At 36.7% G+C, this 15,620-nt stretch overlaps 1 protein-coding gene across 1 annotated transcript in view; it reads right to left on the reverse strand.

Annotated features, from left to right (window-relative positions):
• The window catches only part of LOC107661187 (transmembrane protein 132C-like), a gene marked incomplete at its 5' end in the record, with an annotated part of 62,578 nt that overhangs the window by 31,289 nt on the left and 15,669 nt on the right, over positions 1-15,620 (reverse strand). The window contains one exon of the mRNA XM_016450661.1: positions 2,490-2,676. Coding sequence (XP_016306147.1) covers positions 2,490-2,676 — 187 coding nt within the window. The remainder of the gene's footprint in view (positions 1-2,489; positions 2,677-15,620) is intronic.

Consider the following 15,620-nt stretch of genomic DNA (forward strand, 5'->3'; position numbering starts at 1 on the left):
AAGCCTCCGATGGGACAGATTGGAGTCTCTTGCCTTTATTATCGTATGCCATTGTTCCTGTCACACCAATCTGCGTAGTTCCTCTACATTAGACAGGTAGTGAGAAGGGGGAGTGGATGGCCGCGCTCGGGGTGATTAAAGCTGCCCGCTGACTCTGCTGCTGGCTTAACGAAGTCTTGATTAAGTTTAACAAGGTGTGGTGATGGCAATGTCATCGTTATGGACAAGGGGAAGAGCCGCCATAGGGTATGTGAGAGAACACTGCACTGTAAAACGCAATTAAGACAGGCTGCAAAAGAGGCAAGGTGATATAATTCAAGATGATATGCAAAAGAGAACCAAATCTACTGAGTGTGTGTGTGTGAGTGTTTGCATGTGAAGGTTGTGAGAGGAAGGTGAAACGCTTTAGCTAACGAGAGGGAGCATTCAGATTTCAGTGGTTTGTGTGCTTACAGAAAATACACAAACCTTTTCACATCAAAATGAAATCATCTTCATCCTACCACCCTATTGAAAAGAAGCCAATGAAGAGCAGACGTGTAGCCCACCTCTAATCAAACACCATTTTTCTCCTTGCCTCAGCCTCTCATTTTATTTAAAAGATGAAACCTGCACTCAAAACAAATTCTTCTCATTTTTTTCTGTAGAGACTGCACTGGAATCACAGGCCCCCTTAATATATATTTTTTTTGAATACAGCAATGTGTATCTCCGATCTATACACTGTTGGTGCATTTTAGTAGTTTAGTGAAGGAAAGTGTACATAATACCACACAGCAGTATTATGCTGTTTGTGATCTCTTTTGATCTACATGAATATGTGCATAGGATTTAAAGGATAGATGGGTATAAAAGTTCCACTAAAGTACAGCTATGTCTAAAGAAGATACCTGTGGCACTGATTTTAATGGAATAAAGGCCAATGTTTATTGGATAAGAGACTAATTTCGTGTCCTGATCAGGTGCTGGGAGTCTATAAACAGAATGGATATTTTTCATTTAAAAACAAACAGTTAATCGAACTTTATTGTAAGGCTTTAATGCTTGTAATGTAGAGTGTTGTATATGGTATTTTGTAAATATTCAAATTTTGGGGGTTGTTTTTGAAAGAGATCAAAAGTACAGTAAAAACAGTAATATTTTGAAATATTATCATATTTTTTACTTTAATATATTTTTAAAATGTCATTTTATTTCTGGCAAAGCTGAATTTTCAGCAGTCATTACTCCAGTCTTCAGTGTCACATGATCCTTCAGAAATCATTCAAGTATGCTGATTTGATGCACAAGAAACAATTATTATTAAAAATTTTAAAAACAGTTGTGCTGCTTAATATTTCTTTGTGAAAAAACCATGATACATTTTTCAGGATTCTTAGACAAATAGAAAGTTTTAAAAAATAGCATTTATTTGAAATACTTCTGTAACATTATATATACATCCATTGTCACTTTTGTTTAGTTTAATGCATCCTTGCCGAATAAAAAAGTAATAATTTACCTTTTGCCTTTTTTTTTTTTGCTTTTTATGTAGTTATATACAGTACATAAAGGGCCAGATTTAATAAAGGCTAACTAAACCGTCTTTTGATGTTAAAATAGTACTGTCAGGATTTACTAAAAACGCGCAATGAAGTATTAGCACTGAAAAGGCGTGGACGCAGTTATTTTTACGCCTGAGTATTAAAATGAATTCGCAACTAGTGCTCATCAAATTACTGGTATTTGCGCCATTATTTAACACAAAAAATCATGTCTTGCTCTTGGTAGATTGTGCTGGTCATTATGGAAATGATCTGGCTGCGTCTGTCTTCTTTAATGTGTGCATTGTTAGTAAATCACCCACAGAATTTTACCCTCCCAACAACGCTTTTATGGAATTGCCGCTCTAACGCTAATTTGCAATGTTTAATAAATCTGTCCCAAGATCTTGTATATATATATATATATATATATACAGTGGGTACGGAAAGTATTCAGACCCCCTTCAATTTTTCACTCTTTGTTATATTGCAGCCATTTGCTAATCTGAATACTTTCCGTACCCACTGTATATATATATATATTGGAGCATACTTTGCCACTGTTAAATAGCATTGTGCTTCCCCACTCAGGAATAGCACCAACTGTGACTGCCCAGCCACCATATTGATTAAAACAAACTTTATTATCTTCCGTTTACCTTATTTGTTTGAGGCTCCTCACAGTCTCCTCTCATTTTAAATTAATTACTTTTGGTCTTGACCCAGTTGCCGGTTTTAAAGCAAACTGCACGCTCAATTAACCAAATTACAGCTAATTAGTGTTAGTCATACTGTTGCTTCAAATGACACATCAACATTTCCTATGTGATACATCTTATATTATTCCTGAAAAGCAAGCAGCCATAATTTATATTATATGCAAACAGTAACAATAAAAATAGGACAAAAGAACAGCATTGCATGTTTGGACTTGTTGAGAACGAGTTGACGAGGAACTAAACTCACCATAGACAATGGCACGATTCCCCCTAGGTCATGAGGTGCCAGACGGATGAGTGTCTGGATCTCATCCGAAAGGGTTCGGGAGATGGGGTACTCGATCTGCCATGTCACTGAGCGACTTCCCAGAGGATCCAACAACCCGTTGACCTCCAGATCCACCTGAAGAACTTTCTGGAAACCGGACTCCACCCTAACATAGGAAGAAGAGAAAGTAAAAAGTAATATCAAAATATTTGAATGTAAACTAAAAGCATATGCATGTAAAAATCATGGGTGTCTTGTGTTTATTTGTTGTTATTTGGCTACTGGCCAGTGCGTGCTGCCAACAGATGAAGGGGCAGTCAAGCGGCCATTTATCGACCCTTTTGTTTTTGTACACCTGGTGTGTGTAGGATGTAGGCTGCGATGTATGTGGGTGTGAGTGTGTGGCGGTTTACTCTCATTATTTCAGTTCAACAAAAACACATCCCAGCAGCAACCAGAAAAAAAAAGACAGCAAAAAAGCAATTTACTTTTGGTCCAGCGCCATAGCATTTTCAGAAAAGATTTCCAAAGCAGAGCATAACATTGTCTCCACTGATTGTGATGCAAACAAAGCTAAAAAACAATGAATAAAACCAAAGCCATTTGATTTGCCCAGGCCTGGGTTTGATCAGCCTGGCTGCTCCGGCCTCACAGTACTTAGTTAAAACAAAACGGCATATGAAAAATTCCTAATATCAAAGTACAAATCTGGAATATGGAACTGCAATTGAATTCACACCTGGAACACAAAACAAAACTATACTATATAACTATACAAAACTATCCCCAAATAATTTGTTCTTTGGTTGACATCACACACAAGTTTCTAACAAACACTTTGATCAGGGTTAACAAGGTTGCAGTTTTCCCCATGTGGAAATGTTTCCATGAGTTTTTTGTTCTGCAGTTTGAAGGTTAGAAATATCACACAAATTAGATTTGAATGCAAGGATTTCTGACCAAACGAACAGCCAATCCTCTGTAAATCAAAACAGGTAAGATGGATACTATTTTTTTATGGTTGTCAGGCCAACTGTTATCATTAAAATACAGTACATTTACTGTACGTCAGGTAACTGTGTATAATAGGCCTACATATGAAGTAATAGAAGAATGTTACTATACTAGAATGTTATTATACTTCAAAGGTTTATGACTGGAAGACTTCTATTCAGCAAGGTAGCGTTAAATTAATCAAAAGTGACATTAAAACATTTATAATGTTGTAAAAACTATTTCAAAGAAATGCTGTTATTTTAAAATTCTATTTATTATAGAATCCTGAAAAAATTTATTACGGTGTCCATGCAAATATTGAGCAGCATAACTGTTTTCAACATAATAATAAAAAATGTTTCCTAAACACTAAATCAGCATTTTAGAATGATTTCATGTGACACTGAAGACTAGTGTAATGGCTGCTAAAAATGTAGCTTTGCCATCACAGGAATAAATTACAATTTATTTACATCAAATTACATCAAAATAGAAAACATATTTTTATGATATATTATAATAACAGTTCACAATATTACTGTTCTACTGTATTTTGATCGAATAAATACAGCCTTGGAAAGCACAAGAGACTTCTTTCAAATAAATAAAATAAATAAAATAAAAAAATATATATACAGACCCCAAACAGGTAGTATATGAATTTATATTCTCCAAGCAAACTTTTAAACATTAGTCGAAATCTATTGCTTTTTATTACTTTGTATATAATACAATATAAATTTCAATGATTATTTTTGTTTTGTTTTTTTACTTTGCAATTGTTAATGCTGCTTATATTACATAGTAGGCCTAGAAATGACCTGAAATTTCTAAAAATACAATTTGGGGTTTTGATATTGGGCCAGTTTTATTACTCATATAAATACTCAGGGCTGGGTCTGGGCTAGTTTGGATTGGTCTTTACAACTCTAGCTGCAGAATCTGAGAATATCTCAGGAGCAGAGAAACACTGTATGTCCTGCTTGTTCTGTTACCAAAATAATTCCAGAAATATATTCTCCCTCAAATAAATCTTCAAGAAAAAGACAAAACATCGTCCCCCTGTCTGTGTCCTCTAATCACCAGTAGTTCTAATAACTTTCATTCCAAAAAGCCCTGGATTCTCTGATTTCAATGTCATGGAAACAGAGACGGCAGGATATCTTTAATAAGCAAATCTGGGATGATCATATCAGTTTTCACACGTTCTAATCTGTGACTTTACATAAAAGCGACCACACACTGCCAGTCTCTGCCAGATTGCACATGCTGTAAGTTAATTTGATTTGTAGATTCCTTAAAGAGACATTATCTGTAAGGAGCAGAAAAGTGAACTCAAGGCAAGAAAAAGGTTGTTAAAAAAACCTTAAAGGAATCAATTTGCTCCAAACCTGTATGACTTTCTTCTTTCCATAGACCACAAAAGAAGTCATATAAACTACTTTTACGGTTTTTTTTTTTTTTCTTTTTTTTTCTTTTTTTGAGCTTTAAAAAGTTGGTCGCCATTCACTTGCATTATATGGAAAAGAGCAGCGTGAACATCCTGCTAAACTTCTGCTTTCATGTTCCACGAAGCGAGGAAGCACAAATGATTCCCATTTTCATTTTTGGGTGAACTATTCCTTTAACAACTAGATATATCCTATGATGTATGGATCCATAGGTACACTCTTAAAAATAAAGGTGCTTCAGGATGCCATAGAAGAACCTTTTTGTCTAAATGGTTCCATAAAGAACCTTTAATATCTGAAGAACCTTTCTGTTTCACAAAAGGTTCTTTGTGGTGAAAGAAGGTTCTTCAGATTATAAAAAGGTAAGAAAGAGATGGTTCTTTAAAGAACCTTTGACTGAATGGTTCTTTGTGGAACCAAAAATGGTTCTTCTATGGCATCGCTTGAAGAACCTTTTGAAGCACCTTTATTTTTAAGAGTGTATGACTTACTCTAAGAAATGCCATTTCAGCAACTACTGCAAGAACAAAAGGTCTTGTAATGCCATGAATTCTCTTACCAACAGACATTTCGTTAAGCACTTTTTAAGATCACCCAAAAAAGGGCCAAAAATGCCCATTTAAAGTAAGTGCCATTTTGTTGTGCTAATGTGGTGCTGGTGAATGGAGATGGGCAGCTAAAAGGCTCTGGCGTTAGAGAGGTATTCTGGGAGAAACACAGCTGACAGCTTTGTTGCACTTAAAAATAAATGCATCCGCCTTGTAAACACTGGCTTTCCACAACCTCACTGAATGCTCTGAAGAGCCCTGTTAGCTCAAACACTTTAATGGGTAATTGTCGGAATTCTCATTCACAGCTAAGAAACCCAAACCAGCACAGAATTAACACTGCCATTATGACTCAAATGTAGGGTTAAGATGTGTCCAGTAGAGGGCGAAGTGCAGTATTTCTTCACCAAGGTGGAACGTTTCTGACTCAAAATCAAAAGCTAATGCTGATTGATTAAAATCCTTTTGCTTGCAGATGGAATTTGGAAATCTCTCTGCATTTTTGCCTCTGATTTTGTGGGATTATCTGCGGAATGGCTTTAAAAATGGTTAAACGTGTTAAACCAAGCATTCTGGGAGCAGATGTAGCCAAAATGTTCAAGAAACAAACATAAGGGGAGGGGATTTTAATGAATGACGGACGTTCCAGCGAAAACTTTCAGTGGAATTCTGTGTGCATTCTACCTGTTTATATTAAATGAGTTTTCTGCTCTTCACAGCCCACTTCGACAATCTTATGCTATGCAGCAGAGATTATAAGGGCAGCAAATATGAAAATCATCTCAGACACAGAGAGTGAAAAAGTGAAGTCTGAATACACATTTTCAAACCACATAAATACTTTGTGAAAACAGGAATGTAAAGTGGAACGTCTCTGCGAGAGTTTCTCTGTGAAGTCTTTGAGAGTCTCGACAGCTGCTCAAGTGCTCATTGTTAGGATGAACGGATTGTTATGTCAAAACGTATAAAAATGCAGAGAAAGCCAGAGGAGAGCAATTCGATAAGATAGATTCACATATAATCGTCGGAGGGAGTGAAATCCTGCCAAAATGTATAGGTCTGACGACAAAGGGCTCGACTGCAGGAGGTGGAGAATTAATATTTAAAGTGGAGTAGGTGAAATTTCAATCTTTCAAAAAGGTTCTTCGACTGAATTTCCCGAAACAGAGGCTCTTCAAAGATACGGCGCGCCTCCCTCATTTTACACAACCGTGTAAAAATGGCATGAGAGAAAAGGAAAAAAGGGCAGAAAATGGAAATGGCTTTCATTGTGGAGATTCTAGGGTGGATATATTCATGCACAGTGGTGATCTGCTTAGCACTGACAACAATGATACATCAAACGAATGGAATCAATTTGACTACAACGCCGCTGTGGTTGGCAACTCACGGCTCGGGGAAATAAAAGTCAAAGCCGGGGAAGTAATGGCAGTTGGCGCGTCAGCTTTGAGTAAAGCTGTGGTGGAAATTCATTTCACAGGTTGTGGAAGACACCGAGTGAAAGAGCCGCGCTGAAGGCGAGCCCTGGACTCCTGCTAGAGGATTTGCCAGCCGCCTCTTCCACTCGTTTCCCTCTCAAAGACAACACTGGGCACTCAGGACCCCCGACAGGCTAAGCATGAAACTCAATCACAGTGCTGGCATGGGGGCCCTGACCTGCATCATGCTCACTAAAGAAGTTTATGGTCTAAAGACAGAGTTCAGATGGTCAGAACAAAGGAGAGGAGGATGAGAGAGAAAGGAGTGAATCAGCAATAACTATACATGAAAGTTAATATGGAGACTGTATTTGCGTGCTGAGGGAAACAGTGGTGCTTTTATAAAAGTATAAGGCTACTACAATAAACAATTGTGATAAAGAACCAGTTGCCAAGGATTACAAGCTTCGTGGTATCGAGTCTTAAGTCAAGTCAAGTCAAGTCAAGTCTGCTTTATTGTCAATTCTTCCACATGTACAGCACATACACACAGAGAATTGAAATTGCGTTACTCTCAGACCCTTGGTGCATACAGATAACACTAACAGTAGAACATAAATACAGATATACAGATTAAATATAAAATACAACTATACAAATATACAAATAAGGTAAAATGTAAAAAAAATAAAATAAAATAAAATAAAAAAAAATATATATATATATATAAAACAGCACACGGCAGATAGAGTGCAAACCAGTGAAGTAAACAACAGTGCAGATATAATGATTTGTAGTGCAAAAAGAGCTTATTTAGACTGATTAAAGTGACTGTGTGTGTGTGAGAGAGAGAAGCCGCAGCGGGTGAACGCGCCGCCATCTTGAGGTCATAAAGATATTCAAGAGTTTTATATATAACTGCAAGTAATCCAAGGAACCATTGACACCAATGGTCAACTTAGGATCGTGGTGCATTTTGGAAACAGCCCAGATATTTAAGAGAAATCAAATAACTGATACCCCTAAATGTATGACAAGATTGTAGCTTTTGATGAACACCGATCTATTAGCCACCCCCAAAATGTAACACATTAAAATGAATTACAGTACAAGTGTAAAGAAGCCGTTACATCGATTAGAAGTTGACGCAAGCTGCTGGTACATGCAAAAATAATCTGTGGTAGAGGTGTTGTGGTTGTAAGCGAATTACTGTTTTTAAACAAATCTCTTTGGAGATCATCTGTGTTTCCCAAAAGCATTGTAAGCCTAAGCAGATCGTAGAAACCATTGATACCCATGGTCTCTACAATCATCTTAGGCTTGCGATGCTTCTGGGAAGTGCATCCCAGTTTTTTTTTAATTAACAAATGTTTTAAAGTGAACAGATCTTTTATGTGAACAAATCTCTTAAGTGAAAGGATCTTTTAAGTGCACAAATCTTTTAAGTGGACAAACCTTTTAAGTAAAAAAGACTTAAAGACTTTTTCAAAAGATCATAAGCCTAAGTAGATCAGAAACCATTCACACCAATAGACTGTAAATTCAGTTTAGGCTTGTGATGCTTCTGGTAAATGCAGCCCAGATCTTTTAAGTGAAAATGTTTAAAGTGAACATTTTCTTTTTTTGTCCCTTGTGAAGAACATGACTGCTTTGATTGCTTTTTCTTGAATCTAAAGACTAATTATACCATAAGAAAACAGTACTTCAGCACTTTCTTGAAACCCATAGTTTATTTAGGTTGTAAATTATATTTCACCCCAGAAATAGCCAGTATTGCGTGTGGTTGACTACCGCCTCACTAACACCACAGTCTGGATATTTCTGACACCGTTCAGAGTAACAGCCTTAGTCTATAGCACTTGAATAAGAGAGAGAAACGGACCCATAGCTCAATGTTTTTGTATAGGTGTATTGATGTGAAGGAATGTGTGCACATGGGTTTGTAAAAAATTGATGACAAGTAGCATAGCCTTGTCTTTAGGACTTTAAGATGTCATACTTATATACTTCTGCTGTAATCCATAAAAGCAATTCTCAACAAACATCAGAGCAACGGAACACTCTGCCAAGCAGACAAGCGCATAGTGCATCGTTCACAGACCTTTACTTTTTAGTGTTATTCTGTAGGAAAGTTATCAGGAGAATTCACATAAAAACTATACTTTCCCCTCAAAAAGGCTAAAAAAGTAGATGTGATGGGAACTTAATGTACATTTCTAGAGACAGAAATTAAACACGAATATCGTTTTGGTAAGTTAAATGTGCAGTGTCGACAAGACTCAGGAAAATCTCCAGTCAGCAACCACTGAGGAGGCTGTTAAAATGTCTAACTGTTGTATGAACCTGAAAACTTACATAATAAGATACAAAGTGACTAATGGTGTGTGCGCACCAAAAGCGAAGCAAATATTCGTATCGCGTTATCGCTCTAGATCAGGGATCCTCAAATCTGGCTCGCAAGAAAGTGGATCTCACGAGCCAGATTTGAGGATCCCTGCTCTAGATTACTCACAGGTTGTTTTTCGTGTCACTCGCACATATAAATCGTAATACTCTCCTCCATTTTCTGATACAACTGGGCTTGTCAAACCGGATGTGTCAATAAGCTCTTCACTGATTGGCTTGAATAATTAAATTCACTTTTGGTATGTGAATTTAATTATTTGTGCAGGTAGATTACAAGTTAATGCAAAGATGCAAATAGACATGAATTCATGCCAGGCGACGCGTGGTATTCACCTTAAGTTAAACGATTTAAACTCAAGTGAAAATTTGGCGCGTTGTCGCTTATTAAGAGCTTATTAACATGTCCAGTTTGACATGTCTGGTTGTATCAGAATTTTTTTTATGTTGTTTTTATGTTTTTATTTGCGCAACTAATGATGATCCAATGATGATAACTCATGATGACCCAAAATTTAAATTTTGGCCAATATGGTAAGATGAATTACTTTTAATAGTATGTGCCATAACATTGCATCATAATATTTTTAATTTATTTGTATAAAATAGTAAATTAAGTTAATAAGTTAATTACAACACACTAAGTAAATCATCACAACAGTAAAAAAAAAGGATATTCAGGATTACGTTTAAGTTTTTAAAATTAATAATATTTTAAGGATGAACTTTAAGTGAGCATTAGACAGCGAAGATAATAAAAAAAGAAATGAGCATGCACAATTAAATACATATCAACCAATGAACTCTCCACAAACCACCTGCATAAACCACCAATAACTTTTTAATGTGTACGATCCTTGAAATTATGGACGACCAGCATCTAATGCAAAATACCACTGACAAGTGACAGAAAAAAAACAGCCCACCTTGACTGTCTGCGACCCGCGATCTCATGAACCTTGAGGCAGTGATGTAATATTCATTGCACTCTGCAAGTTGATTTGCTTGCTGTTGCTTCCGCAGGAGCGCAAGAGGTTTAAGAAGAATGTGAAGCAGTTGGACCGGATGGAAGCTGAGGAAAATGGCTGCCCTTGGGTGAGACATCCAGCTGGGAACACCATTTAAATCCATTAGCTAGATATCATCAGACTTTCCCACTCACTTAGTAGCTATGTTATCACTGCTGCAGACGTGAAGCGGAATGGGGAGCGCAGAGTGAAATGGATGCCCAAGACGCCGCTTCTTCACACTGAATTACCAGAACCAAACCTCGTTCTCACCAAGCGGTATCACATGTGTCCCAAGCTCAACTTTTAGTACAAATAATCGTATATGTGCAAGAGCTGGGTAAGAGAGTTCTGCTTATAAATAAAAACCTCACAGTAAAAAGGTAAGCAAGTGGTAAGACACACAAAGGAACAATGTTGAAAATAACCAAGATTAATGAATGGTGGCTGAACTACCTTAAAAAAAACTTCTGGAGAACGGCGTCTGCTAGTGTTTACGCGCAGGTACATTTCCTTCTCGAAAGCCTTACTGATGAATACAAAACCTGAAGCCATTCAGCACACATCTGCTGCCTCATGGGCATAGTAGCCTATATGACTGAAAACACAATAACCGAAAACACGGCCATATGAGGAATCATTTTCATTATGCTCCAGTAATGGATCAGAACAGTCATTATTGCCACTAATTCATGCTCTGCATAAACCAATATAATTAAGTATGCGAATATGCAATCGCATGGGATCCTTGTAAGTGCTAAGCACACATGCACTAGGCATGCTAATGTCGGCATACTCACTAGAGTCACACGCTAACACTTTCGTTCCTCCACAGCACTTTGTTTGATTTAACTTGATTAACTTTCTTGCCATATGTTTCCTATTATTTTTTCCATTAAACTCCATCGCTCTCCTTCCAGTCATGAAACATGATATCATTCGCTTCCTTCAGAATGTGGGATGAATCCAAATGATTTAAGTTCTGTTTTCTGACTGATGAACTTCCCATCTCTCATACGCTGCGAGAACAAGACGTCAATCCATAATTGGAAGCTCTCAAGCGTAACATACTCAGACTAATTAAAAGAACCAGAGCTAATGGCAAAACACGCCATACTGCGCTCTCCCCAAACAGGTTGTCCCTGATACAAGTCATTACAAGGGCTACACACACATACAGACACCCAGACTCCAAGGATCCTTTGCTCCATATGCAGACATTGATTTTATTACTTATGCTGAATGTTTATGAACCTCTGGTCTGGTCACTGTTTGCAGTGTGTGTGTGTGTATGTACAGTATACACACACACACACACACACACACACATTATCTATGATATACACACAAACCTGTTTTCAACAATGACAATAAGAAATTGTTACATGAGCAGGAAATTAGCATATTAGAATGATTTCTGAAGGATCATGTGACACTGAAGACTGGAGTAATGGATGCTGAAAATTCAGTTTAAATTACACAGGAATAAATTACCTTTTAAAATATATTCAAATTGTAATAATGTTACGCTATTATTGTTTTAACTGTATTTTTGAAACATTTGAACAGTAATGTAAAATCGCATATATAAAAATTAGCAGAGGGAAAAAACTCAATTTATTATATATATTGTTTATGCAATACACTGAATATATAGTTGTTCAAACAGGACACATTCTCACATTCTGCCTGTGTTATTTCAATGGTATGTCTATGCATCAGAAAAACACGTCTTGCTGCGTTGCAGTGTCTCACGGCATGAGCGCCACATTTTGAAGAGGCTGTGTCAAGTTAAAACTTATTAAACCCGAGACTCTTGCATTCTGTTGCGTTCAATTGCAGTCCAGCTGTTTTTGAATGCAAGAACGTGTGCTGTTTGAATACCTTCCTTACTTATTCTACACTGCCTGCTCTCGGTAAATGTGGTTGGCATGTTGCCTGTCAGAAGGTGGTACTTCATGCTTGAATTACTCAAATGGAAAATATCTCATTATTGATTTTACGTACAGGTCAAGACACATGTCTAATTGCATTAATCACCAAAAAAGTAAATGCACTATGCTAATGCGTTAAAATGTAAGCCCAACAATATCTGCTGATTGGCTATGATTGTTACGTTACATAGAATTTGCTAATTAAATTGCTACATTTTCTTTTACATTTTTAATTTTGGAAAATTCGTTTTTATTGTTTTTTAATGTAATTTTTTTTTTTTTCCTACATGCCAATTTGCCTTGCATTCGGAACACTTCCCAAGCAGTGGGAAGTTTCCAAATGCTATAAGAGACACTTCCACCATCACTTTGGCTCGTGAGGTGTGACCTTCATGGAATCATCAGCTGTTGGAGAAGAAAATGGTGCATTCTGACCCACTGCACCGAGCAGACCCGCACACACCCTCTCAAATTCAGAGCGGGACTATTTTCTATTCCCTGATTAATGTGCTCATGCAAAGTCAAATGTAATTTGAGGATGTGTCTTTTTACATATGCAGATTTCTGCAGCACAGCCACACTGCAACACCGTTTTCATAAGCTCATTAGGAATGTGTACGTAGAAGCAGCACGGCTTGTACAATTTAACCCAAATTGATGGATTGCTCTCCAGGTATGCTAATAGTGGCCAGAGGCATTGTTATGGAACGCAACACCCGTGCTTATGAGGCTGGAGGGTGTGCTCCTTTTTCCTCCCCTGAGAGGAAACAGACAGTCAACAGAGGATCCAGGGTGAGCAACAGCACCCCCAGCATAGAGAGAAAGACATTTTAATATATTACAGTGTGCATGTTTTATTACAGGAAATTAGCTCAGGCTGGCGATGAGGAGCACACAAGGCCATGTTTATTTTAAGAGCTGCGCAGAACAGAACATCAAAAAACGTTCCCATATTTCAGTGCAAATATCATTACTATAATAGCATACAACATCTTTTTCAAGCCACACTTAAATCAGAATATTGCATGCGTGGAGATATTTGCATAAACGCATGCCCACGACTTTGCCTTTGAGGCTTCGTGTCTTCCCCATTTTAAGGGAAGAGCCCTGCTCTCATTTACACAAATCCATCAGCACTGACATTCAATCAATGACAGGGTTTATGGTACAAGGCCACAGGACAGTAAATTAGGCTTAAATCAAACAGCCCAAAGTGCAATTCAGGCCAAGTCACAACTTCTTCATGCAGATGAAGGAATTTTAATGACCAGTTGAAGGAAACATCAGTAAAAAATTTAACTGTCAGAGCAATATACTGAGAAGACATGTTTGATTGGAATGCAGCCATAATCTGAGCAACCCCCCAAAAAAACCCCACACAATCTCCATATGTGTGTGAGGAGGATAGTGACAAAATACAGCAGAAAAGTCACATGAGAAGAGGCGTGGCTGTGATTGGCTGATGCCTGTATTGGAAATCAATCTATAAATCTGCATTAAACAAGGGGGTCTATAATATGGAATGAATAGTGAACTAATTCAGACTAATTACAGAGTTAACAACTATCAATTAATATATATTAATATATATTAATATATATAGAGGTGCATCTCAAAAAATTTTAATATCGTGAAAAAGTTCTTTTTTTTGTAACATTTCAAAAAGTGAAACTTTCATATATTCTAGATTCATTACATGTAAAGTAAAACATTTCAAACGTTTTTTTTGTTTTAATTTTGATGATTAGAGCTTACAGCTCATGAAAGTCAAAAATCCAATATCTGAAAATATTAGAATATTTCCTAAAATAAAAAAAAGGATTTGCAAAACAGAAAAGCTCAAGTTTTTTAAAGTATGTTCATTTATGCACTCAATACTTGGTCGGGGCTCCTTAAGCACAAATTACAGCATCAGTGAGGTGTGGCATGGAAGCGATCAGCCTGTGGCACTGCTGAGGCACTATTGAAGCGCAGGCTTCTTTAATAGCGGCCTTCAGCTCATCTGTATGGTTGAATCGACTGTTTTTCATCTTTCTCTTGAAAATATCCCATAGATTCCATATAGGGTTCAGGTCAGGCATGTTGGCTGGCCAATCGAGCACAGTAATATCATGGTCAGCAAACCACTTGGAAGTGGTTTTGGCACTGTGGGCAGGTGCTTAATCCTGCTGGAAAAGGAAATCAGCATCTCCATAATAAAGCTTGTCAGCAGATAGAAGCATAAAGTGCTCCAAAATCTCCTGGTAGAATTAAAAACAATCGTCACGATATTGGCCGGCTCGTTATTTATCCTGAAAACATACCTGTGCTGGAGTTTAGCGATCTCTCCACAGCGATATTCTGCTTACATGAAAGTGTCATACAGCCAATGTGTGTTTTTTTCACAAGCCATTTGTGCTGCTTGTGTAACCAAATTTGCCATGATCAAACTTTCTCAGAGTTTCAATAATGGATCTATTCTGTTTGAGGAATAAATGCGCTTTTGCTACCTGTGGCAATACAATGGGGGTATTAATAAATACATAAACTGGAATTATTTTAAGTTATATTAAGGGTTTCTAAAGTTTTTACCAGTTTTCATAATGTTAATCAGTTGAAAACGGCATGGCAATGATATTATCAGTGTGTATTAACGATCTTTGAGCAAATTTACTGCACGATCTGAGTGGCTTGTCTTATTTGCGAACAAATTGTCACCTAGAAAATCTAATGTGAATACAGATTACAAAACACTAATCAAAACCATGAGTTTTGTATTATCATAGTTGTTTCAATGAAGTCAGTGTATATGTAGTCAGTGGAGGTTTATTAAAGGACACATGAAATGTTATTGCATTTACCCTTTTGATAATAATCGTTATTAATAATCATGATTATAATTTTTATCAAAATAATCGCGATTTACTATTCCCAGAAGAAAATTCAATAAACAGTTGTCAACAAAAAAAATAATCGTGATTATCAGTTTAACCATTATCGTGCAGCCCTACTTTCAGTAATGACCTTCTGTGACTTACCCTTTGTGGAGGGTGTCAATGATTGTCTTCTGGACCATTGCCAAGTCAGCAGTCTTCAAGAGATACCCGGAATTTATACTGTAGGGATGGTCATTTTATGAAACTCAAATGTAAATATTCTAATATTTTGAGATACTGGATTTTTGACTTTCATGAGCTGTAAGCTCTAATCATCAAAATTAAAACAAATTTTTAAAAAAATGTTTTACTTTACATTTAATGAATCTAGAATATATGAAAGTTTCACTTTTTGAAATAAGTAAAAAAAAGAACTTTTTCACGATATTCAAATTTTTTGAGATGCACCTGTATATATATATATATATATATATATAT

This window comes from Sinocyclocheilus anshuiensis, unplaced genomic scaffold (assembly GCF_001515605.1).
Source record: "Sinocyclocheilus anshuiensis isolate Anshui unplaced genomic scaffold, SAMN03320099.WGS_v1.1 scaffold671, whole genome shotgun sequence".
Classification (NCBI taxonomy): domain Eukaryota; kingdom Metazoa; phylum Chordata; class Actinopteri; order Cypriniformes; family Cyprinidae; genus Sinocyclocheilus; species Sinocyclocheilus anshuiensis.